Source organism: Babylonia areolata, chromosome 10 (genome assembly GCF_041734735.1).
Source record: "Babylonia areolata isolate BAREFJ2019XMU chromosome 10, ASM4173473v1, whole genome shotgun sequence".
Taxonomy (NCBI): domain Eukaryota; kingdom Metazoa; phylum Mollusca; class Gastropoda; order Neogastropoda; family Buccinidae; genus Babylonia; species Babylonia areolata.
The window spans coordinates 7,338,513-7,363,512 of NC_134885.1; the positions used below are offsets into that span (position 1 = coordinate 7,338,513).

General features: G+C 44.0%; 1 protein-coding gene across 1 annotated transcript in view; it reads right to left on the minus strand.

The window, feature by feature from the left end:
• LOC143286651 (lactadherin-like) overlaps positions 1–25,000 on the minus strand; it is a 105,065-nt gene that overhangs the window by 23,338 nt on the left and 56,727 nt on the right. Inside the window, exons 5-6 of the mRNA XM_076594289.1 lie at positions 12,188–12,360; positions 4,849–4,993 (exon numbers count right to left, since the gene is read on the minus strand). Of these exons, the coding sequence (XP_076450404.1) occupies positions 4,849–4,993; positions 12,188–12,360 (318 nt within the window). The remainder of the gene's footprint in view (positions 1–4,848; positions 4,994–12,187; positions 12,361–25,000) is intronic.

Genomic DNA, 25,000 nt, shown 5'->3' on the forward strand with positions numbered 1-25,000 from the left:
GTGCCTCTGTTTGCTCTCGTTTACAATACGCGCTTGTTGTTATTGTTGTCACAAGAAGTTGTTGTAGTATTCGCTGTTGACATTGTTTTGTTGTGTAGCTGCATCGTACCCCTGTATAATTATTGTTTGTTGTTGTTTTTCATCCTTCAAGATTTTGTATACTGAAGTATTTGCATTTGTATTTCTTTTTATCCCAACAGATTTCCCTGTGTGAAATTCGGGCTGCCCTCCCTAGGGAGACCGCGTCGCTACACTACAGCGCCACCCATTTTTTTTTGTATTTTTTTCCTGCGTGTAGTTTTATTTGTTTTTCCTATCGAAGTGGATTTTTCTACAGAATTTTGACAGGAACAACTCTTTTGTTGCCGTGGGTTCTTTTACGTGCGCTGAGTGCATGCTGCACACGGGACCTCGGTTTATCGTCTCATCCGAATGACTAGCGTCCAGACAACCACTCAAGGTCTAGTGGAGGGGGGGAGAAAATATCAGCGGCTGCGCCGTGGTTCGAACCAGCCCGTTCTGATTCTCTCGCTTCCTTGGCGGACGCGTTACCTCTAGGCCATCACTCCACATACTGAATGTATTTTGTCTTGCTTATTGAAATAAATCTTTTAAATCACAAATGAACTGACTGACTGACTGAAGAAGGTGTTTTGACGAAATAAACAGAACTACCCTTACATGTTCAGATAAGTGGAGTGATGGCCTAGCTAGAGCGAGAGAATCTGAGCGCGCTGGTTCGAATCACGGCTCAGCCGCCGATATTTTCTCCCCTCTCCACTAGACCTTGAATGGTAGAAAAATCCGCTTCGAAAGGAAAAACAAATAAAACTACAAGTAGGAATAAAATAAAAATAAAATAGGTGGCGCTGTAGTGTAGCGACGCGCTCTCCCTGGACAGAGCAGCCCGAATTTCACACAGAGAAATCTGTTGTGATGGAAAGAAATACAAATACAAATACAAGTTTCGCATTTAAGCACATAGTGTGGCAGCTTTTTAAACACATAGGATGACGTAATGCTCTTGCCATTTTTCTTATTTTCACCCGGGTAGAAAAAAACGAGGTGGGGCAGGTTTTTTTTTTTTTTTTTTTTTTTTTTTTTTTTTAGTCCCTGGCACAGTTTTACTCAGTGTACTCGCGGGTGGGTTGCTCTACGAAGAGCAGCATACAAGTTCGGCTGTAGTTCTGGATGAAGAAGAGACGGTCCTTTGCCACTATGAGCGCCCCCTACCTAACTTTAAGACGGGACAAATAGTGATTATAAGTCTGGTTTCTTTTTTCGGGTTTTTTTGTTTGTTTGTTTAAAAAAATTTTTTTTTACATAAACGAGAAAATTTCTACTTCATCTTCTTTTTTTATGGGCTGTTGCTCCCGTGATCACTCGTGTGAATGCCCACACACACACACACACCGCAACTCTGTCTGTCTATCTATCACACACACACACACACACAGACACACACACACAAACACACTCACAGACACATTAATATATATATATATATATATATATATATATATATACAGACACTCAAACACACACACACACACACTCTCTCTCTCTCACATAAACAAACACACACACACACACACACACACACACACACACACACACACAGACTCACACACACCACCTTACCTCATTATGTACAAGATGTATGTTCAGGACTTCTATCCAAAAAGAAAAAAAAAAGAAAAAAAAAAAAAAGAAAGAAAGAAAGACAGCTTAATGCCATACACCACCACGCCTTCAGCTGGTATGACAGATGAGGTTTCAACCTGTCATACGAACCCCCCCCCCCCCCCCCCCCCTCCCCCTCACACCCCCAGTTCCCCCCACCCACCACCCCTACCCTCTCTCTCTCTCTCTCCCCACCCACACACACCTCCATCATCGCATCCCCCCCCTTCCTCCTCCTACCCCTACCCCACCCCCCTCCACCGCCCCCACCCCCCTCCCTCTTCCCTTCCCTATACCTGCACAAAATAATGACAACCAAAGGATATGATAATGAAGGATTAAGGATGAACACCGCTGTATTTTGATATTTATTTGAAAACTTCGTCTTGAGTAGCGGAGTGAATTATAAAAGGGATAAAACGTCGGACAAGCAACACATGTCTTTCATAATCAAAATAAAAACTCTGATTACGTCGGGCATGGAATGAAAAGAGGAGAAGTGACAAAAAAAAAAAAAAAAAAAAAGAAGAAAGAAAAAAAGATATAATACTGACGCGAACTTGCCATGTTATGTAAGGCTTTGTGTGTGTGTGTGTGTGTGTGTGTGTGTGTGTGTGTGTGTGTGTGTGTGTGTGTGTGTGTGTGTGTGTGTGTGTGTGTGTGTGTGTGTGTGTGTGTGTTTGCTTTCTTTCTCGTGATTTATTCATTAATCATTATTGTATACCTTTTTTTTTTTTTTTTTTTTTTTTTTGCTTAGAGGGGTGAGGGTGGAAGGGAGGTGGAGTTAGGGGAGGTGTGGGGTGGGGGTGGGGGGTGGGGGCGTGGTGGAAGGGAATTAAGAGACTCTAATCCTTCTTGAAATTAATTGAAAAATAACAATTTCTTTTACGGAGTGAAATTAAAACAGACTGACGAAGAAAACAAACAAACTGGAAAACAAATGTTTGATTGCTGAAGAAAACTGTTTACGTCGTTTTATTTTATTTTACTTCATTTTTTCTTTCTATTTTATTATTTCAAATTCCGGTTTCGGTCGGTCTGAAAGTGAAGGGGGCATATCGTGACGAAGTGATACGCCATCTCCAATGACATCTCGTATCACGCTTACAGGTAAAATGCGTCATTTCACTCTCTTCATGGGGACTGGGGCAATGCTTGCCAACTTCTCTGTTTCCGTCCATGTCTTGTCTGTCTGTCTGTCTGTGTGCGTCTCTTTGTCTCTGTCTCTCTCTCAATCTACCTCTCTCTGTCTCTATTCCGCCTCTCTCTCTCCCTCCCTCCCCCCCCCCTCTCTCTCTCACGCAAACACACACACACACACATACAACAAACAAACACACACACACAACAAACACACACACACAACACACACACAGACACACACACACACACACACACACACACCGTCTAAAATCACTTTAGTGAACAGACGTTGAATGTTTCACTAGCCAACACACACACACACACACACACACACACACACAGAGAGAGAAAGAGAGAGAGAGAGAGAGAGAGAGAGAGACAGACAGACAGACAGACAGACAGAGGCAGACAGAGACAGAGATAGTGGAGACCAAAACAAGAGATAAACAGCAAAAAACAAAACAAAACAAAACAAAAAAACAAACAAACAAAAAGTTTCACACACATGACTTATTACAAACACAAGAAATGACAACCAGTCCACACACCGCAAACTTCGCGAGCAAACCAAACCCTTCACCACCAAAACTTTAAAACGCGACGACCCAAACAACCCAAACAAGTTCCGACAGCGCTTTTAAAACTCACTCCGAACACTTTTGACATTGATCGAGAGAGACGACTGAGTCTTTTTTTTTTTTTTTCCCAACAGTAAGAAGCCAAAAACTCAACATGCGTAGAGGAAAAAACAAACAAACAAACAAAAAACCGCCACTCACAAACACTCTTACTCCAATTCTTCTCTCCTATGTCGGCTTCAACACTGCATGGCTCATTAACCATTGACAATTCGCTTTCAAGCAGTCACTCTTAGCTGTTTCTGTAACCTTTTGAAGGGCGTATTTTTGGAGGCGGTGGTTTTATGTTGTGTTATGTCGTGTGTGTGTGTGTGTGTGTGTGTGTGTGTGTGTGTGTGTGTGTGTGTGTGTGTGTGTGGTTTCAACAACGACGTTATTAAAAAAAAGAAAAAAAAAAAGTTTCAGGATATTTGGAAGAGTTTTCAAAGTGAAATGTAATTTGCTTCAGTGCGTTGCTCGTTTCAGGAAGGTAACGTGCCTTTCGCATGTCGATGGTTGTATAATTCGTGCTTTTATTGAGATAATATGTGTGTGTGTGTGGGGGGGGGAGGGAAGGAGGGTAGGGTGGGAAGGCGGGTAATGGACTGATGTGGGAAGGGAGGAGAAGGCGAGCAATGCGCGCGCGAACACACACACACACACACACACACACACACACACACAGTGACTCACACACGCCCATGCGTGCTTACAGACGGACACACACACACACACACACACACACACACACACAGTCACGTGCGCAGATAAACCTATGTACATACACACACACATGCGCATTGCATATACACACACACACACACGCGCGCGCGCGCGCGCATTGCATATGCACACACACACACACACACACACACGGACGATGCTCATACACACAACTGGAACAACAACAACAACAACAATAATAATAATAACAACAACAACAACAGTAGTAACAACAACGAAGTATTCTGTTACATTCCATTCCCAATTCTGTACATAACCTCCCCCCCACCCCCCCCACACCCACCCCCCACACACAACTCAACCCCTCAACCCACCCAGGTTGTGGCGATGATGACACCACCACCACCAACACCACCACCATCACCACCACCACCAACATCACCACCACCAACACCACCACCATCACCACCACCACCAACATCACCACCATCACCACCAACACCACCATCAACACCAACATCACCATCACCACCACCACCACCACCAACAACAACGAACTGTTAATGTCCAATCAACTGATAATGTCCAATCTCCCTACTCTGTACATAACCCACAACCCCACCTACCCACACCCACACACACCCCAACCCACCCACCCACCCAGGTGTGTGTGTGTGTGTGTGTGGTGACGGCGACGACGACGACGACGACAAAGACTCACCAGTGAAGGGACAGCCCAGGAGCCCGGCCCGCATGCTGATCTTCTTGCGCCACTCCACGGGCACGAAACGGACGTAGCGGGCCACGAAAGGCGAGTTGAGGTAGTGGGTCCTCTCCGTGTCCTTGTCCGAGTTGCCCCCGAACAGCTGACGTCGCCACCATGACGTCACGGCACACGCACGTACGTCACCAAAGGGGGGGGGGGGGGTCCAGACGCGAAGATCGTGATGACGTAGTAGTAGTAGTAGTAGTGGGAGCAGTGGTTGGTTGTCAGTCAAAGAACGGTTTTTTTGGGGGGTGGGGGTGGGGTGGGGTTGTAGAAACATAGTCCGTTGATAGTGATGGTGGTGGTAGGAGTGAAGAGTCGAAGTATTGTTGGAGTAGATAGAGAGAGAAGGGAGAAGAAGAAAAAAAAACCAAAAAAAAAGAAAGAAAAAAACAAAGAATTAATACCAGACACACACACAAAAAGATAACGTATATAAATCACTGGAACTACAACGCCACAGAAAAAACAACAACAAACAAAACAAACTGATGTTGTTACAACACAGGGTTGTTCTACAAGGGGACCGTTTAAGCATGGAAGTGGGGGAGTTGTGTGTGTGTGAGGGTGGGGTAGGGGGCGTGGGGGTGGTCCGTGACAACATTAACCACAACCCACAACAACTGCAATCAAACGGTGCGAATCACAAACAACAAAGTGTGGATAACTCTCTTCATTAAAAAAATAAGTGTACACAACTTCAAGTCAATGTTCCCATGTACCTTTTATTATTCACGTGTGTGCTAAACTGAATCGGTAGTATAAGCGCCATTGACTTGAAGTTGTGTACCTTATTTGTATTTGTATTTCTTTTTATCACTACGGATTTCTCTTTTTGAAATTCGGGCTGCTGTCCCCGGAGAGAGCGTGTCGCTACACAACAGCGCCACCCATTTTTTTTTGTATTTTTTCCTGCGTAGACTTTTATTTGTTTTTCCTATCGAAGTGGATTTTTCAACAGAATTTTGCCAGGAACAACAATTTTGTTGCCGTGGGTTCTTTTGCACACGGGGCCCTCGGTTTATCGTCTCATCCGAATGAGTAGCATCCAGACCACCACTCAAGGTCTAGTAGAGGGGGAGAAAATATCGGCGGCTGAGCCGTGATTCGAACCAGCGCGCTCAGATTCTCTCGCTTCCTAGGTGGACGCGTTACCTCTAGGCCATCACCCCACTCCTAAAAATTGAAGAGAGTTTACCACTGTGTGTTGTTTGTTAATAATCTGCTCCCCAAGCCCATTGTTCTTTCATTCCGGTGTGAATCACACTTCTGGGGATGACGCAGAAAAAAAAATTAGCAACATGTGCAATCTGCTTGTGTACGGGGACTGTAAAAAGTCTGGTGGAGGGAAAAACAAAAACAAAAACAAAAACAAAAAAACAAACAAACAAACAAAAAGCAACCCAACAGCAACAACAAAAACAAACAAATAAACAAACAAAAATAACTAAAACAAAAAATAGAAAATTGAAGGGGGGGGGGGGGGGGGGGGGAACGGAAACATTCTTCTCTGCAGTGCACGTGCACAATATTCTACGATGAGACCACGCAAAAAAAATTAATCATATCAAGGTTTTATCAAAAAAGAAAAGAAATTAAAATCGGCGCTGCTGTGTGGGCAATTCTACCGGTGACGTCAGGGTCAAGGTCATCCATGCAGGGTCACAAGGTCAGGGGGATAAAGCGCATGCGCGACAAAAGCCACATCCTGTCATCCATGCAAGTTATCATCGCTCTTCAAATCAAAAGCCACTGCATGCATCTGTGTTACTTGTTAGAGGATCCAAGATCAGGGTGTTATGCTGGTGCTGTGGATCTCGCGAAAACTGATTTCCCTTGCAAGTAAATCAGTGCTTGGTTAAACCTAGTTTTAAAAAAATTAAAAAGCAGATTATGACACAATCTTATTAAAAGCATGCTTCTGCAAATGTCTGTGTTAAAAATATCATAAGTAAAGATAAATTCATGCAGGCATCTCAAACCATTCAAGCTTTTGTTATCCCGATAACATAAATAATAAACAATGATGCGAAACAAAAGGCTCATAATACTGACAACAACCTGTAAGCAATATTAATATATTTTGTGCACACTGAATGTTCGCTATAAAAAGCATCGACATTTATCAGAACACAAAAACAAGCATGATAACAAGGGTGCAATAAAACATGTAAAAACAAATTAATGATTACAATACACGACCTTCTTAACTGCACATTGTTTCTTATATAAAGCCAAAGCTCAAAGATTTGTTGTTGTTGTTTTCCTTCAGAGCTTAAAAAAACAACAACAACCCCACCCCCCACAACAACAACAGCAAAACAAAAAAACAAACAAACAACAACAACAAAAACTATCAAAACCCCATGTACTCTAATAGTTCGCAAATAGTTTCAGAACCGAGTTCTGAATTCTATTTGAGAAAGTTATATTCACAAAATAGTTCCTGAGCTTTGGCATTACATTCAACGTTGCACAGCATTTTTGAACTGAATAGCATATACAATCAACAAAGCAATTCAAAATTATAAACAAACCCCCCAAAAAAGCACAATGGCATTACAAGCATTATAGATTCCAGATGCAATGACTTTCAAGTTGTGTCTCTGTGCACACAAACGGTGCAAGGGAAAATTACTTTTGGTTTTCTGTCATTTTTCTTCGTCGTAAATAATGACCGCACAGACGCAATAAATACGACTGCACGCCAACAGTGTGTGTGTGTGTGTGTGTGTGTGTGTGTGTGTGTGTGTGTGTGTGTGACCATTTATGAGCGACATCCAGATAAAAACCGACAAAGTTTGAACACTGGAACTGTCCATTGAATCAAAAACGCTGTCCGTGCGATATAATTTATATCATTCTTCCACATCAGCCTGCAAACTGCATTACCAAAGCCATTGCATCTGGAAGAAGCACAAACCAGCAAGAAGCAAAAGAAAACAGTTAACAGCTAAACGTAACATAAGCGTATGACATATAAATCATCCACTACAAAGCGTACGCAGTGGATTCCCGGGCTCTGATTTAGTGTCAAAATGGACAGAGAGAGAGAGAGAGAGAGAGAGAGAGAGAGAGAGAGAGAGAGAGGCACACAGAGGGAAAGAGGCTGAAGAAGAGAGAGAAAGAGAGGCTAAGAGAGAGAGGCAGAGAGAGAGAGAGAGAGAGAGAGAGAGAGAGTTGAGTATCAAAGCAGTGAGGAATTGAAGGAGTGAATACAGAAAAAAAGAAAGAAAGAAAGAAAAAGAACAACCATATATCGCTCAGCCAAAATAATCGGTAAAAATAGTGACAGACCTTTTTTTCTTTTTTTTCTTTTCCTGTTTTTTGAACTGATAGACGTCTAATAAAAGAAGGAACCACAATCCTTTTCCAGATATTAACAGTTGACATGCAAATCAATGCACGCAACAGAAATCTATTTTTATGTCCTACCTGGTCGCTTTCGTCCACCTCTGTCGTCATCAATCATTTTCATATTATCGAGTCACTTACAGCTTTTGAGGCGTTTTATTTATCCCTTTATCTAGTGATTCGGGTTTTGTTGTTGTTGTTGTTGTTGCTGCTGCTCAATAACCTGAAAGGATCCTTTGTGTTTCGTAAATTTCAAGAATGTTCACCGTTATGTCTCCACCAACCTCCCTCCCGTCCTCCCTCCCCCCTCGCCCCACCTCTTTTTTCTCTCGCAGCTCCGTCCTAAAGGCCCAACACTGAGGTTATATCACAGATTGACATAAGTTTACATTTGGGCCAACAGCAAAGTGAGAGCTGTATTATTAATGGTTTCTCCAGTCAATGGGAAACCATTTACAGCTTAGTCTTTTTGTGCAGGACTATGACTCTCAAACTAGGAGGCAAAATTGCACTGGCTCTTAGTGCTGCAGCCTTGTGGGCTAGTTGGCCTTTGGGAGCCATCCCAACGCCGACTGTCCTAAAACCCTCTTGGCCGAGAGAGTGGGGATGTAACTTGGGCAAGACACTCTCCACTATAATCAAATTCTAGCCCAAATAGTCGGAACAGCAGTTGCCTCCTCTGCTGTTCTGAAGGTCATAGTCGGACACGACTGACATGTTTATATGTATTGCACGTGCTGGAAACTTTCAGTTTCATAATGGAAACTAAACGGTGTAAAAGGAAAGGAGTCAGTAGTTATTCGTTTATAAATCAATGGCATCTATTCACTTATCTATGATGTTTTTCATAACCTCTTTCTGTTTATTTGTCTGTTCGTTTATTTATTTATTCAGTTAGTTATTCAATCATTTGTGTAGTTATTCATTCATTTCCTATGTATAGCCATTAACTGAACAGACAGGTACGACTGTCTCGGAAAAGAATGAGAGAAAGAATATAGGCGAAGCAAAGCGAACAGAAGAAGAAATCTGAAGAAGAAGGAGGAGGAGGAGGGAAGAAGAAGAAGAAGAAGAAGAAGGAGGAGGAGGAGGAGGAGGAGGAGGAGGAAGAGGAGGAAGAGGAGAAGGAGGAGGAAGAGAAATATACTTACTACGGCGTGTCCACGTTATCTTTTTTTAAACACAGGCAGACAAGTAGATACACGGATAGATAGATACAGACAGATTGATAGACTGAGAGCGAGTGATTTACTGAATGAAACAGGCATACTAAGAGTAAGAGTGAGAACGACAGAGAAAGAGAGAGAGACAGACAGAGAAAGACATAGACCTTCGGCTAAGCCTTGGAACATCAGTGTTTAAAACCGATCTACGAAGGCGAGGGTCCACACAAATGATAAACTAGAGGGTCAGTGGCAGAAGAAGAATCAATATTATTGACCAATCCGCAACGTCGTAGCAAAGCGCGGTTCACTGATATCCGTCTGACAAAAAAACAACAACAAAAAAACAAAACAAAAAAAAACGGATAAAAAAGATAAAAATAAATAAGAATGAATAGAAATTTTAAAAAACAAAAATAAAGAATTAATGGATCGCCCACCACACATTTTTTTGTTTTAAAAAAAAATCACTACATGTGAAACGTAACGCCCCTATCCCCATTTATTCGAGTCCACATTGCTTTTTGTTCATACCTTTTGTAAAAAACAAACAAACAAACAAAAATAACAACAACAACAACAACAAAAAAGCCCAAATTTTCATCGTTTATACGTGTTTGATTCAGTGATTAATTTTCCTTTTTTCGATGCATCACACGAAAACTTCAGAGAAAAGGAGAAACATTTTCCCTACAGTTCGAACACGATTGGTTGGTTGGTTCTTCTGTCACATGACCTCTCTTCTCGGAAATGACGTATGCATGTATAATAAGAGCCCGGGAATTAGCCACTGCGCAAGTCCAGCTGTTAGTATCTTACCAATCCTTCCTCGGAGTATTTGTCAGGGATTAAATGCGAGGAAGAGGTATTAAACGAAGGGCTCCACAACCATCGGCTCTATAAACAACAACAGGAAGGCAGGTTAACAGTCATCAAGGTCGGTTCGGGGTCACGAAGGTCATTCGGGGTCACGAAGGTCAATGGTGAGGTCATGAAGGTCATCGTAGGTCAACAAAGGTCATTTCTGGGTTAACGAAGGTCGTCCTTGGATCATGGAGGTTAATCATGACTATGATAATTTAAGTCAATTTGTTAACGTGAAACGTCTGAACGGCGACAAATTGAATTAAGGTCAAGGTCGCTCATACATTACTAACAAAAATGAACAGCGTGGGATTGGAGGGAGAGAACCCATAGGAAAAAAAAAAAGTTTTATAAACCATGCTTGGCTTCATGGGATGAAATATGAAAGGAGTTTCACGGTATGTATCGATCATTGTTGAATTGCTCTTTTGCTTTGGTGAAATCAAGCAAACTAAATTACAGTTCTCAATTTTGCAAAAAAGAATAAACACCAGTTTAGAATATACCTGGGTCTTTTCTGTTTTCAAAACGAAAGAGCTACGAAATGATATCACAAACGTTTATGAAATTCATTTAACATCAGTGACTTAACGTTTGGAAGAAACTGTCAGATACCAACAAAACTGTTGTATAATTATCATCGTAGTTGTCATTTTCATTACAATTACTATGGAAACATGCAAAGAGGCAACTGCGACAGCACTGTTCGATATTTGAACGAAAAAAATTGTGAACAACTGATATACAAATAATATGGTTTCTAAAGAAAATCTAAAAAAAAAACCAACCGAAAAACAGAAAAGCTCAAATTCAAATATCGTGCATGCGCCATAGACGAACAGAAAACAGAGCAACCGATTCTTTTATCACAGAGTGAAATCGTGAAAAAAAAAAAGAAAAAAACAAAACAAAACAAAACACAACATAACTCAAAATTCTATATGTTCATCATCAAACTTTCCGGGGCATGCACAGTCCAGAGAAGAAAAAAAAAGGAGCTACATTGTAACAAAGACCTGACTACATACTGAGAAATAACATGAAACAGAAAAAAAAAGCAATCTGCACTGCGACACAGCATGACATTCAGCAACAAGGAATGTAATATTGGACCATAAATCAAACGACACTACGGACTATAACTGTTAGGACGGACATAACCATACTGATGAACCTCTATGGTTCACATGCAGGCGAGAGGAAAACGTATGAACGATGGGTAATGAATATGTGAAATGACAAGAATGTCAATCGAAAACAAAAATGACACGTCGCAAAATTTGCGAACTGTGGCTATTCCAATTCTCTGCGAATATAGTTATTCGTAAGCAAGTTGCATATAAAACTCATTTTAAGTATTTGACAATAAAACAAAATGATGATAATCATCATCATCATCATCATCATCCAGCAAAACTCACGGCATATCTACATCAGGTTCCTTCTCAAAATCACACTGCTATAGGTACCATCACCACCACACACGGACAGACACACATACAAATGTTTGCACACACACTCACACTCTCTTTCACTCACACACACACACACACACACACTCTCTCTCTCTCTTTCACTCACACACACACACATTATCTCTCTCTCTCTCTCTCACACAATCCTGTCTGTCACACAACTCTCTCTCATATTCTCTCCCATATTCTCTCTCTCTCTCTCGCACTCACTCACACACACACACACTCATCAACCCAACCACACACCACCACCCTGACCCCCCAACCCAACACCATCCATCCCTCCTCAAAACATCCCCAACTCACACCCTCTCCAACCTTCCTCCCTACCGTAATAAACCCCACCACCACCACCACCTCCTCCACACCCCTTATCCCTACCCCACCCTCCTTCATAGCACCCCCACCCCTCCTAACCCTCCTCCTCCTTCTCCTCACCTTGGGGTCCAGGTGATGAGCGTCCTTGTAGAAGTACCAGACCCGGGTGTCGTTGGAGTAGGAGATCTTGAAGCGCTCCACCCAGTGTTTCCTCCGGGTGTCCCCCCGTCCTTTAGTCACCACGCCTGTGATGAGGGTGGGAGGGCCCACGTCTATCTGCAGCCACTGCGAATCTGTCGGCATGTACAGACAGACAGATAGAGAGGTGAGACACGCATACATACACACAAACATATTTGTATTTGCATTTGTTTTTGTTTTTTTGTTTGTTTTTTAACCACAACAGATTTCTCTGTGTGAAATTCGGGCTTCTTCCCGTCAGGGAGAGCGTGTCGCTACACTACAGTTCCACCCACTTTTTTTTGTTTTGTTTTTTCCTGCGAGCAGTTTTATTTGTTTTTTTCCTATGGAAGTGGATTTTTCTACAGAATGTTGCCAGGAACAACCCTTTTGTTGCCGTGGGTTCTTTTACGTGCGCTAAGTGCATGCTAGCACACGGGACATCGGTTTATCGTCTCATCCGAATGACTAGTGTCCAGACCAGCATTCAAGGTCTAGTGGACGGGGGGTGCGGGGGAAGGGGGGGGGGAATATCGGCGGCTGAGCCGTGATTCGAACCAACGCGCTCAGATTCTCTCGCTTCCTAGGCGGACGCGTTACCTCTGGGCTATCACTCCACTGTATGTGCATACATTCATACATAGACATGCTTGCACGTGTACACGCATACGTGACAACATATATACATGTACGCAGATATACGCGCTTATGTACGCGTATACAGATAGACACACGTACATACACACGCACGCACAGTTATTAGACTATTGAAGGAAATTTACATCACACACACACACACACACAACCACACACACACACACACTCTCTCTCTCTTTCTCCCTCTCCTCCTCTCTCCTCTCTCACCCGCTCTTTCACACACACACACACACACACACACACACACACACACACACACACACGCACGCTCTCACTCTCTCTCTCCACAAACACAGAAATACGGACTGGCAAGCGAACTATCACACATCCTTCCACAAGCCCATCAAACACAGCCATCCGCATCCACATAAAACCCTACACACACACACACACACACACACACACACACACACACACACACACACACACACACACAGAGCTTTCAAACATCTGTTTTTGTTTCCCACCACCTTAATCCACTAATAACCACACAATCTCTAAACAATGGCCACTATTCCGTGCTCGAAAAGCCGTGTAAAACATCCATGTCCAAGAAAAAACCCATGTCCAAACATGACAAAGCGTGGTCAAGATCTCTTTTCTTTCCCACTGCCCTCCAAATCCACCCCCCCCTTTTTGTTTCCAAATGAACCCCCTTCGCCACTCTGTTACCAAAGCTAGTCCGGACTTAGGGCGGTTCACTGGGTGGGTGGGTGTCTAAGACGAAGTCGCCCATCTGCACCGTCAAACGAAGGAAGGGAGCCAGCGTGTAAAACAGGTGTGTAATCAAACTATCTCTGTCGCCGCTTCACCAGTAATGGTCACAGACACCTCAAGAGCTGTTAACCCCTCGCTCGAATTTTAGCTCGCTCGAGTGACCGCCCCCCCCTCCCCCTGAGGAGAGGATCTCCGGAATTATCCTCCCTTTGGTGGTGGTGGTGGTGGTGTGGCGGTGGGTGGCGCTAGGATTGTGGCGGCCAGGGGGTGGCGCTTGACGTGGTGGCGTTCGATGAAGCGTGGAGATGCATCGAGGAGATTGGCTTTGCCTCCCGCCATGCCCAGCTGAACACCCACGTGTGTGTGTGTGGACCCCACACACCAGCGAGGCAGGGCAGGAAGCAAGTTGTGTTGTGTTGTGTTGTGTTGTGTTGCATTGTATCGTATCGTATAGTATCGCATCGTATCGTATTGCATTGCATTGTATTGTACTGTATTGTGTTGCGTTGCGTTGTATTGTATTGCATTGCATTGTATTGTGTTGCGTTGCATTGTATTGTATTGCATTGCATTGTATTGTATTGTGTTGCTTTGTATTGTATTGTGTTGCGTTGCATTATATTGTATTGCATTGCATTGTATTGTATTGTGTTGCTTTGTATTGTATTGCACCTTATCGTAACGTATCGGATTATATCTTGTCGTAATATATAATATGATGTAGTATTGTGTCGTATTGTATTGCATTGTATTACATTGTATTCTATAGAATCGCATCGTACCGTATTGTATTGTACCTGATCGTATTGTATTGCATTGTGTTGCGTTGTAGTATATGGTACCTTATCGTATCATATCGTGTCGCACTATATAGTATGGCATTGTACCGTATCGCATCGTGTCGTATCGTGTTGTGCTGTGTTTGGTGTTGTATTGTACTGTATTGTATTGTGTTGTGTTGTGTTGTACCATATTGTATTGTATCGTATCGTATCGTGTTGATTTTATACAATATTCTATTGTGTTGTATTCTATTGTATGGAATCGTATGTCGTATTCTATTCTATCCTACTGTACCTTTTCGCATCGTGTCGTGCCGGTCGTGTTGTATTGTTCTGCATTGCATTGTACCTTGCGGTATCATATCGTGTCGTACTGTGTAGTATGGTATGGTATCGTGTCGTGTTGTATTGTACTGCATTGCGTAGTGCTGCGTTGTGTTGCGTTGTATTGCATTGTATATTGCGTTGGATCGTATTGTATTGTATTGTATTGCATTGAATCGTATTGTATTGTACTGTATTGTGCTGTGTTGAGTTGTATTGTACTGTATTGCATTGGATCGTATTGTATTTATTGTATTGCATTGAATCGTATTGTATTGTATTGTATTGTACCTTATCGTATCGTGTCGTACTGTGTTGCACTGTGTTGCGTTGCGTTGCGTTGCATTGCATTGCATTGCGCTGTATTGTATTGCATTGTATTGTATTGTATTGCAATGTATTATATTGCATAGCATTGTTTTACTCTTTGTTACAACATATTACTCTGTGTCAAATTTGTGCTGCAATGGATGAATGTTTGTTGTTGTTGTTTCTTTTCTATTTGCTCAGTAAATATGACATTAGTGCGCATAGTGTTCGTATTTATAGTTTGTTTTAACAGACGGGGATAAAAAAGATGTTACGAGTGAAAACAAATTCGGTGCTGCTCTTCCCAGGAGAGAACGGGAGGCAGTCTGCGTGACCTGCTGGTCTTGGAAACAGGCGCTGGGTGGGTTCCACGCGCTATTGCCGTGACACTAAGACACGCACACAGCAGGGTCATGAGGATTAAAACACGGAACAAGAAACAAGAACTGCCTTTTTTTTGTTTCTTCTTCTTCTTCTTCTTCTTCTTCTCCTCCCCCTCCTCCTTCTTCTTTTCTTCTTCTCTTGCTTCTTTTGAGGTTGGTAATTCCCACGTTTACCGTTTTGGTTTTTTTTGCAATTTTTTTTTAAACACCGCTATTTAGATAGCCATACATCGTTTGGGTATGGAGTATATGTTCTTGCTTCCATGCCCCCCCCCCCACCCCCCCCAACCCCCCCCCCTCCCCCCCCCTCCCCATCCCCGACCCCCTACCCCCACATACAAACGGAAAAACAGAAACACACACACACTGCTTTTTTTTTGTTTTTTGAGGGTGTGTGTGTGTGTGGGGGGGGGGGGGGTGTTTCCCTTGTTTGAAGCGTCATCCATTACAGCGTCAAAGGTATAACACGAATGTGACATTGACAGATATTCCGGCCTTCTTCTGCTGAGAAAGAGAGAGGGGGGTGGGGGCCGGGTGGGAGAGGGGGGCAGAGAGAGAGAGAGAGAGGGAGGGAGAGAGAGGGAGAATGGGAGTGAAAGAATGGGAGAGACAGAGGGTGAGAGAGAGACAGGATGTGAGAAACAGAAAGAGAGAAAGAGAGGGACAGAGGGGTAGAATGGGAGAGACAGAGAGTGAAAGAATGGGAGAGACAGAGGGTGTGTGTGTGTGTGTGTGTGTGTGTGAGAGAGAGAGAGAGAGAGAGAGAGAGAGGATGTGAGAAGCACAAAGAGAGAAAGAGAGGGACATGGGGGTAGAATGGGAGAGACAGAGAGTGAAAGAATGGGAGAGACAGAGGTTGAGAGAGAGAGAGAGAGAGAGGATGTGAGAAACACAGAAAGAGAGAGAGAGAGAGGGGGGGGAAGGAAAGAGAGACAGACAGACAGACAGAGATGCGGCATGCAAATTTTGCGAACATAATAGCGGATGATTTAGTAATAATAAAAACAACAACAAACAAACAAACGAAAACACGTTGTAATGCCCAACTCGCATAGTTGAACCATGTGCCAGTCCAGTGATATGATAATGAATAATGCTTGGGAAAAAAAAATGTTCAGTTCGTATGATCTACAACTTGCATGCCTGTATAATTGCAGAGATCTCCAGTCACACGGCTCCACATCTCACGTAGCTTGTTGTGCGGTGTTTGCCTGTGTTTTACTTCGTCACTTTGGCGCCTGAGGTGTGCGGGGTGTGTGGGAAGGAGGGGGAGGGGGGTGGGGGGAGGGGGGAGGGGGCGTGGAATGCCTTCGGAAAGAAGGGACAGGTGTCACTCTATCAGCTTCAGTTTCTAAAAGGAGACGCCACTAGCGTTCAGACAAGTCCATATACGCTGTATCACATTTGCTAGGCACATGCTTGACCTGCAGCATATAACCCAAAGCGCTTTAGCCAGGCCTCGGGCGATTGCATATAATTATTATTGTGTGCCTAACAGAGTGGATTTCTTCTAAAGATTTTAGCTGGAGGACAACATTTGTGTTGCCTTCTGTTGTTGTTGGTTTTTTGTTTTTTTGTTTTTTTGTTGTTTTTTTAAGATTTCTTCTAAAGATTTTAGCTGGAGGACATTTGTGTTGCCTTCTGTTGTTGTTGGTTTTTTTTTTTTTTTTTTTTTTATTTTTTAAGATTTCTTCTAAAGATTTTAGCTGGAGGACAACATTTGTGTTGCCTTCTGTTTTTTTTTGTTTTTTGTTGTTTTTTTAAGATTTCTTCTAAAGATTTTAGTTGGAGGACAACATTTGTGTTGCCTTCTGTTTCTTTTTTTAAAGTGCGCCAAGCGCGTGTTGCAAATGGGAACCCCGGTTTATCGTCTCATCCGAACGACTAGACGTCTGCTCAGTTTGATTTTCCAATTTTCCAGTTAAACTTGAGAGGAAGGGCGAGAGCGGGCTTCTTCTTCTTCTGCGTTCGTGGGCTGCAACTTCCACGTTCACTCGTATCTATATAGGCGAGTGGGCTTTTTACGTGTATGACCGTTTTTAACCCGCCATGTAGGCCGCAGCCATACTCCGCTTTCGGGGGTGTGCATGCTGGGTATGTTCTTGTTGCCATAACCCACCGTACGCTGACATGGATTACAGGATCTTTAACGTGCGTATTTGATCTTCTGCTTGCCGTATACACGTGAAGGGGGGTTCAGGCACTTAGCAGGTCTGCACATATGTTGACCTGGGAGATCGTAAAAATCTCCACCCTTTACCCACCAGGTGCCGTCACCGTGATTCGAACCCCCCGACCCTCAGATTGACAGTCCAACGCTTTAACCCTTTCACCGCCAGTCAATTTAGAGTACAAAATTCCCTAGTGGTATAAACACAGAAAAGACAGTGGCTAAGAATAGCTGGGGATTTCCCCTTGCGAAGTATAGAAGATATGGCCTAATCCTACCACCGACCATTAAGAGCTGTAGGTTCATGGATAACAGACCAATGAATGGTCACCTTTCAGTGACATGGGCCCTCTATCACGCCTGTGCATAAATGCGAGCTTGGCGGTAAAAGGGCTAACCACTCGGCTATTGCGCCCGTCGAAAGTGGGCTTCAAACCTAGATCCTCGCGGACACTGTATTGGCAGATAAGTGTTTTAACCATTCTACCACCTTCCTTCCTATAGCTGAACGAAATTCAACAACCATTTGTTTGTACTTGTATTTGTATTTGTATTACTTTTTATCACAACAGATTTCTCTGTGTGAAATTCGGGCTGCTCTGCCCAGGGAGAGCGCGTCGCTACACTACAGCGCCGCCCATTTTTTTGTATTTTTTTTTCCTGCGTGCAGTTTTATTTGTTTTTCCTATCGATGTGGATTTTTCTACAGAATTTTGCCAGGAACAACCCTTTTGTTGCCGTGGGTTCTTTTACGTGCGCTAAGTGCATGCTAGCACACGGGACCTCGGTTTATCGTCTCAGCCGAATGACTAGCGTCCAGACCACCACTCAAGGTCTAGTGGAGGGGGAGAAAATATCGGCGGCTGAACCGTGATTCGAACCAGCGCGCTCAGATTCTCTCGCTTCCTAGGCGGACGCGTTACCTCTAGGCCATCACTCCACTTCTCTATCAACTTCTCTGTGCTGCATCCAAACCATTCCTGCAGATGCAGAGATTCCAGCACAGCTAAAAACCGTCAGTTTTGTCACCGCAGCTGGATGCAAAGGAATCAATAATTCTGGAATATCAGCTATCCGTACTGGTTTTCAATCCGACCATCTTTCGTGACAAATGTAGGAAATTTACCTTTGCCCGCTATGAATATTCCAGCTTTGCTGCGATTGCTTTCCTTCTCTCTCTCTTCTCTCTCTCTCTCTCTCCTGGCACGTTCATCTGCATTGCATGTACATGTCACTGGAAAACGGATACAGCTGCTTTCGGCCTCGACGGTTCTCGTGAGAGCTGGGGGAAATGGGGGACATCAAGTTTTCATCACCCAACAGTCCATATGGATTGCTTACCCCCCCCCCCCCCCCCACACACACCCCTAACACCCGCCACCCACTACTTCACCCTCCCTGGTGTATGGTCTCCCCTTACTTCCATACCCCCCCCCCCCCTCTCCCTCCTCGCCCCACCCACCTCTCAACACCCCATCCCCCTCCTAACAAAAAAAAAAAAAAAAAAAAAAAAGTCCCCAGTTCGTTCCGTATCATTATATCCCCCTTCCCCCCTCCCCCCACCCCCTCCCCCCACACCAACACACACACACACACACACCCTATACCACCTCTCAAAAAAACCCCTGCTCCCACAAATCCTCACCCGCACTCCAGCTCCTCACCCACCCCGCACTACACCCGCACTCACTCCCTCAAAAAGTCATCTCAAAACTCCAGGGAGGAATTTGGCAAGGGGGTGACAACAAAGATACCAGGGACTCCAGGGTAGTATGGTTGTCCCTGGGAAGAGAGAGAAGTGACGACAACTGGCGCGCGATCCGGACAGAATAAGGGGACGCTATAGCTATACACACAGCTAGCTACTATACTACCGGAGCTACCAGGACAGGAGGCGCTAAACAGGACTCCCCTTGGAAAAGAAGAAGAAGAAGAAGAAGAAGAAGAAGAAGAAGAAGAAGAAACAACAACAACAACACTCCATGGTTGGCCACAGACGCTTCGGAGACTACTGTATTCATCCAGAGCGCTCGCGCGAATAATGATATTCCCCTGGTGTCATCCGCCAAAAGGTGGGGTCGCATTTTCCAACAAAGGCCTCTGGGATATGGTCACATGACGGATCATCCATAATGGTGGTGTTGGAATTCGCTGAACACACTACAGGACAGGACAGGACAGGACAGGGGTTGTTGGTGACGAGAGGGAGAGGGAGAGAGAGAGAGGGAGAGGGAGAGGGAGAGAGGGAGGGGAAGGTGGGAGGGAGAGTAGCTTTCTCTCTTGTCCACACAATGCTACACTAGTCGCGAAGGCAACATAAAGTTGAAGGTCACACGCTGTGCTACTATAGGATTCCACAAAAGGCAACATGCGAAATTCGGTTTTTAAAAATAGTTCCCCCCTCTCTCTCTCCCTCTCTCTTCTTTGTTAACTTTCGCTGGGTGTACTTTTGTAATACATGGCGATGACAGCTGCTTGCTTTTGATACAGGTGTGCCCAAAGTGGATGTCCGAATTATATATCTTTCTTAGCAGTGAATAGAGGTTACGCTTCTTCTTCTTCTTCTGCGTTCGTGGGCTGCAACTCTCACGTTCACTCGCATGTACACGTATGGCAGCCATACTCCGTTTTCGGGAGTGTGCATGCTGAATATGTTCTTGTTTTCATAACCCACCGAACGCTGACATGGATTACAGGATATTTAACGTGCGTATTTGATATTCTGCTTGCGTATACACACGACGGGAGTTCAGGCACTAGCAGGTCTGCACATATGTTGACCTGGGAGATCGGAAAAATCTCCACCCTTTACCCACCAAGCGCCGTTACCGAGATTCCAAAACCCGGGACCCTCAGATTGAAAGTCCAACGCTTTAACCACTCGGCTATTGCGCCCGTCAGAGGTTATGCATATGGCCATTCTATTGTCCTGAACGTGTTTCAAGCTTTACATCAACAGTGCGCGTTATTGAATATATTTATTTGTTTAATGGTGTGTTGTTGTGTATGTGTGCCTGAACGTGCCACGGCTTATGGAGAATGATTTTACAGGGTCGGGATTATTTCAAGACGCAAGATATTATGTATTATTGCTCGATAAAAACCCCACGAAACAAAGAAATGATAAAGAGACCCCCTTCCCACACCTTTTAAATCGAACACACTAAACAACAACAATAAACAAAAACAAACAAACAAACAAGCAGACAAATAACCCCCCCAGGAAAACCCACCACCACCACCAACAACAACAACAACAACAACAACCACACACACACACACACACACACACACACACACACACATACACACACAAACTGTGCCTCGATCTGTTCATTTGATTGAAATATGATTGATCATTGATCTTGCTCACGATTCTTCTTGTGCACTTTATCAACTCCGTTTCCAGATTACAGGTAGACGTTTAACGTCGGTGACACGCTCTCTTTCTTTTTTTTTTTCAGTTAGAAGTTACCTGACAATTTCATTCTTTCGTGAATGTCCACCACGTTCTTTTTTTTTTCTCACGCGTGATTAATGTACCTGAGCCATCTGTTCAATCACGGAACGTATTAATAAGGTGACCAGATCATTATGAATGTGCCAAGCGATTTCTCTTTTTTTCTTTTCTTTTTTTTGGGGGGTGGGTGGGGGTGGGGGTGGGGGGTGGGGGTGGGGGATGTGTGGCTGTTGGTCGATACAAAGCAAATGACTGCTTTCATGCCTACACGTTGACAAATGGATTCCAGGTGTGTTGACCAAAGAGTTCACCACACCCATGGAAAAAAACAACAACAACAGCAACAAAAACAGGGCAAAAAAGCTAACGTGAAAAGAAAGTTGGTGTTATAGCTTATCTCTCTCTCTCTCTCTCTCTGTATATATATATAAGAGACAGACAGACAGACAAAAAGACATACACACACACACACACACACACACACACACACAAATCTCACACACACCCATTTTTTTCTTTCCTGTGCTCTTTTTTTTTCCTTCTTTTTTTTTTCTTTAGTAGTTCCACCCATCATAGTTCCAGTTCTGAACAACCCTTTCTTTCTTTTATCCTCACACACAATAGAGAAATTACATCAATCCTTATCCACCCCTTTTCTTTCTCCCTAAGCTCCCCCCACCCCCGCCCCCCTTTTTTTTTCATTTTTGAAAGCTGGGCAAAATTTTCCCTCCCCCCCCCCCCCCCCAAAAAAAAAGTGACAAACAGAGGACATCTGTAAAGGGCGTAGATCGTCAAGAAAGACCAACACTATTCTCCACCCGTGTCCCTCTCGAGAGCTAGAAATTCTTCACAGGTGTCTTCCTCCACAAGAGAGAGCCGAGACGGATCGAATAAAATATTCAAACTATTCAAGATCGTTATTTTCTCTCTCCCTCCCCCTCCCCCTTCCACCCGACTTATGAAAAGTACCCCCGCCCCCTCCCCACCACCCTTATGTGAAGCATGGACCCTGTTTTCCTTCCTCACCCCTCACCCCAACACCCCCCCCCCCCCCCCCCCCTCAAAAAAAAAGAAAAAAAAGAGAGAGATATTTCTTGTCTTTTCACGTGGAATGTGAAGAATTAAGCAGTATCGCTCGACCTTTGCTGTGGCAAGGAAGGAAGATTACGAGAGAAAACGTCATCTTGGTTGAAAAGTTCTTTTCTGCACCCCTCTCCCCCCCCCCCCCCCCCGTCACCCCCGTCACCACCCCCCAGCCCCCCCTCCCCCCCCCCCCACCCCCACACACAGCCCCTTTCTGGAGGGACCCCCAAAAGAAAAGGCGGTCTGAAAAGACTTTTTCTCTTGCCGGGAGCTGCCAGGGTTTTTTGGGGGGACAATGATGGCATTGAGAGCGCCCACGTACACACACACACAGGAGAACTCAACAGCTCCTGTCTTTGTGCATTGATGTCGTGACGCAAGGGGCGGGGGTGGGGGTGGGGCAGGAAAACGTGGCATACAGGGTACGATGATGGAGGCTCAAATATGGACTAGTTCCTTCTGTGTGTGTGTGTGTGTGTGTGTGTGTGTGTGTGTGTGTGTGTGTGTGTGTGTGCATGCATGCCTCGTGCGATTCGAATTCTTTCCCTTCATTTCCTTCCATATTTGGTGGCTTCTTTTTTTGGAGGGGGGTGGGGGGGGGGGGGGGGGGGCTTACGATTTATAACCATGTAACACTTTCGCAATCAGAGTGAAAACGACCCTCCAGAAAAAGAAAAAAAAAGCAGTTATTTGTGGGCGGGTCGTGTGATTTGAAGTTTGAGAGGGGGTTAGGGGTAGGGGTGGAGGCATGGGGGGGTGGGGTGGGGGTTAAGGGGCTTGGGAGGGAGTGTTGGGGAGCTGGGGATGGGGTAGGGTGGGGTGGGGTGGGATTAAAATGATTGCGTTTGAAAATATCTTTTCTTCTGACCACAATGTGTGTGTGTGTGTGTGTGTGTGTGTGTGTGTGTGTGTGCGTGAGAGAGAGAGAGAGAGAGAGAGAGAGAGAGAGAGAGAGAGAGGCTATATTTTTAGCTTCTGTATTGAATCTGCCGGCAAACATGGTTTAATCTAAATCTACCACTGTCCTCAAGTTGGATAACTGGTTTAATCATAATTATGGTCCGGCATACCATTTGCACACACACACACACACACACACACACACACACACACACCACAGAGGCAGAGATAGGGAGAGACAGTGAGACAGACACAGAAACACTGAACACTGAAAGGTTTAATGTCATTAGCTATACAGTTCTCTTTTACGAAGTCCTTTAAGTAATTTCCTGTAACTGTATTTAGAGGTTGTTTTTTTTGTTTTGTTTTGTTTTCTTCCAAATTTCACCCACATTTTTACCCTCATCTGCCCAGTTTCCCCCAACCCTCCATTCATCCACATCTCCCACCCCTTCTAACCGATAATACTCAGATGTATTCATAAATACTTTAACAAAATGTCTTCAATCACCGATATGTGTGACGGGACATTAAACAAAATTCCTTCCTTCCTTCCTTAGCTATACAGTTCTAGTGACGTAGGGGGTGCAATCTGAACAATAATGATGAAAATAATGAAAACAAAATAGAACAGAAAATAAACATACTTGGACTCAAATAAACCATGTTCATGGAAACAAAATCATTCTTTTTGCTTTCAACGTCATTAAACTATTGACGTGAATTACTTTTCTTTCGAATATTATAGGCTTCAGCAATGTACTTCGCCAGTGATCGTACTGTTTTGTCATCGTGGTTCATTTTCAACTCACCAGTGATATCTTTTACTCCTTGCAGCACTTGTTTTGAAAACAACACATTTTTTCACGAATATCATCATATGATTTTGCAGAGACGTTTGAGAGACAGAGACCGAGAGAGAGAGAGAGAGACAGAGACTGAGAAGACAGACAGACAGACAGACAGAGAGAGAGAGAGAGAGAGAGAGAGAGAGAAGACCAGACCAGACCAGACCAGATCAGACCAGATGATTTATTCAAATAGACTATAGCCCCTATTGAAGGGGTGTAAACAAAGTGAATTAATCAATCAACCCTTTGTCTGTAGAAAAGCAAATACAACATACTTAACCCTTTCAGTGCCAAAGTCGCATTTATGCAGCAGCTAGGTAGAGGACCCATGTCACTGAAGGGTGACCAGATCAAGGGTCTGTTATCCATGAATCTACTGCTCTTTATGATCGGTGGTAGGATAGGCCATATTTTCCACACATCACAGGGGAAATCCCCAGCTAGTCTTAGTAGACACCATATTTTCTGTCTTTATAGCACAAGGGGATTTTGCACTATAAATTGACTGGCGGTGAAAGGGTTAAAGTATAGTGCAGAATTCACGTAACATCACTTATCCGTTTGAGAGATTTATACAGAAACATTGCTAAATATTTACTAGTTTGATTATTAGCAGATGAAAGGAGGGATGCTAACTTGACTCTTGTGGGGAAGTTCCAGTATGATTGCGGAATTTCCTTCTTCTTCTTCTTCTGCGTTCGTGGGCTTTCAACTCCCACGTTCACTCGTATATACGCGAGTGGGCTTTTACGTGTATGACCGTTTTTACCCCGCCATGTAGGCAGCCATACTCCGTTTTCGGGGGTGTGCATGCTGGGTATATTCTTGTTTCCATAACCCACCGAACGCTGACATGGATTACAGGATCTTTAACGTGCGTATCTGATCTTATGCTTGCGCATACACACGAAGGGGGTTCAGGCACTGGCAGGTCTGCACATATGTTGACCTGGGAGATCGTAAAAAAATCTCCAGCCTTTACCCACCAGGCGCCGTCACCGTGATTCGAACCCGAGACCCTCAGATCGAAAAGTCCAACGCTTTAACCATTCGGCTATGGCGCCCGTCAGATTGCGGAATCAATTCTGTTCATCAAGTCATGGAGAGCTGGGCACTC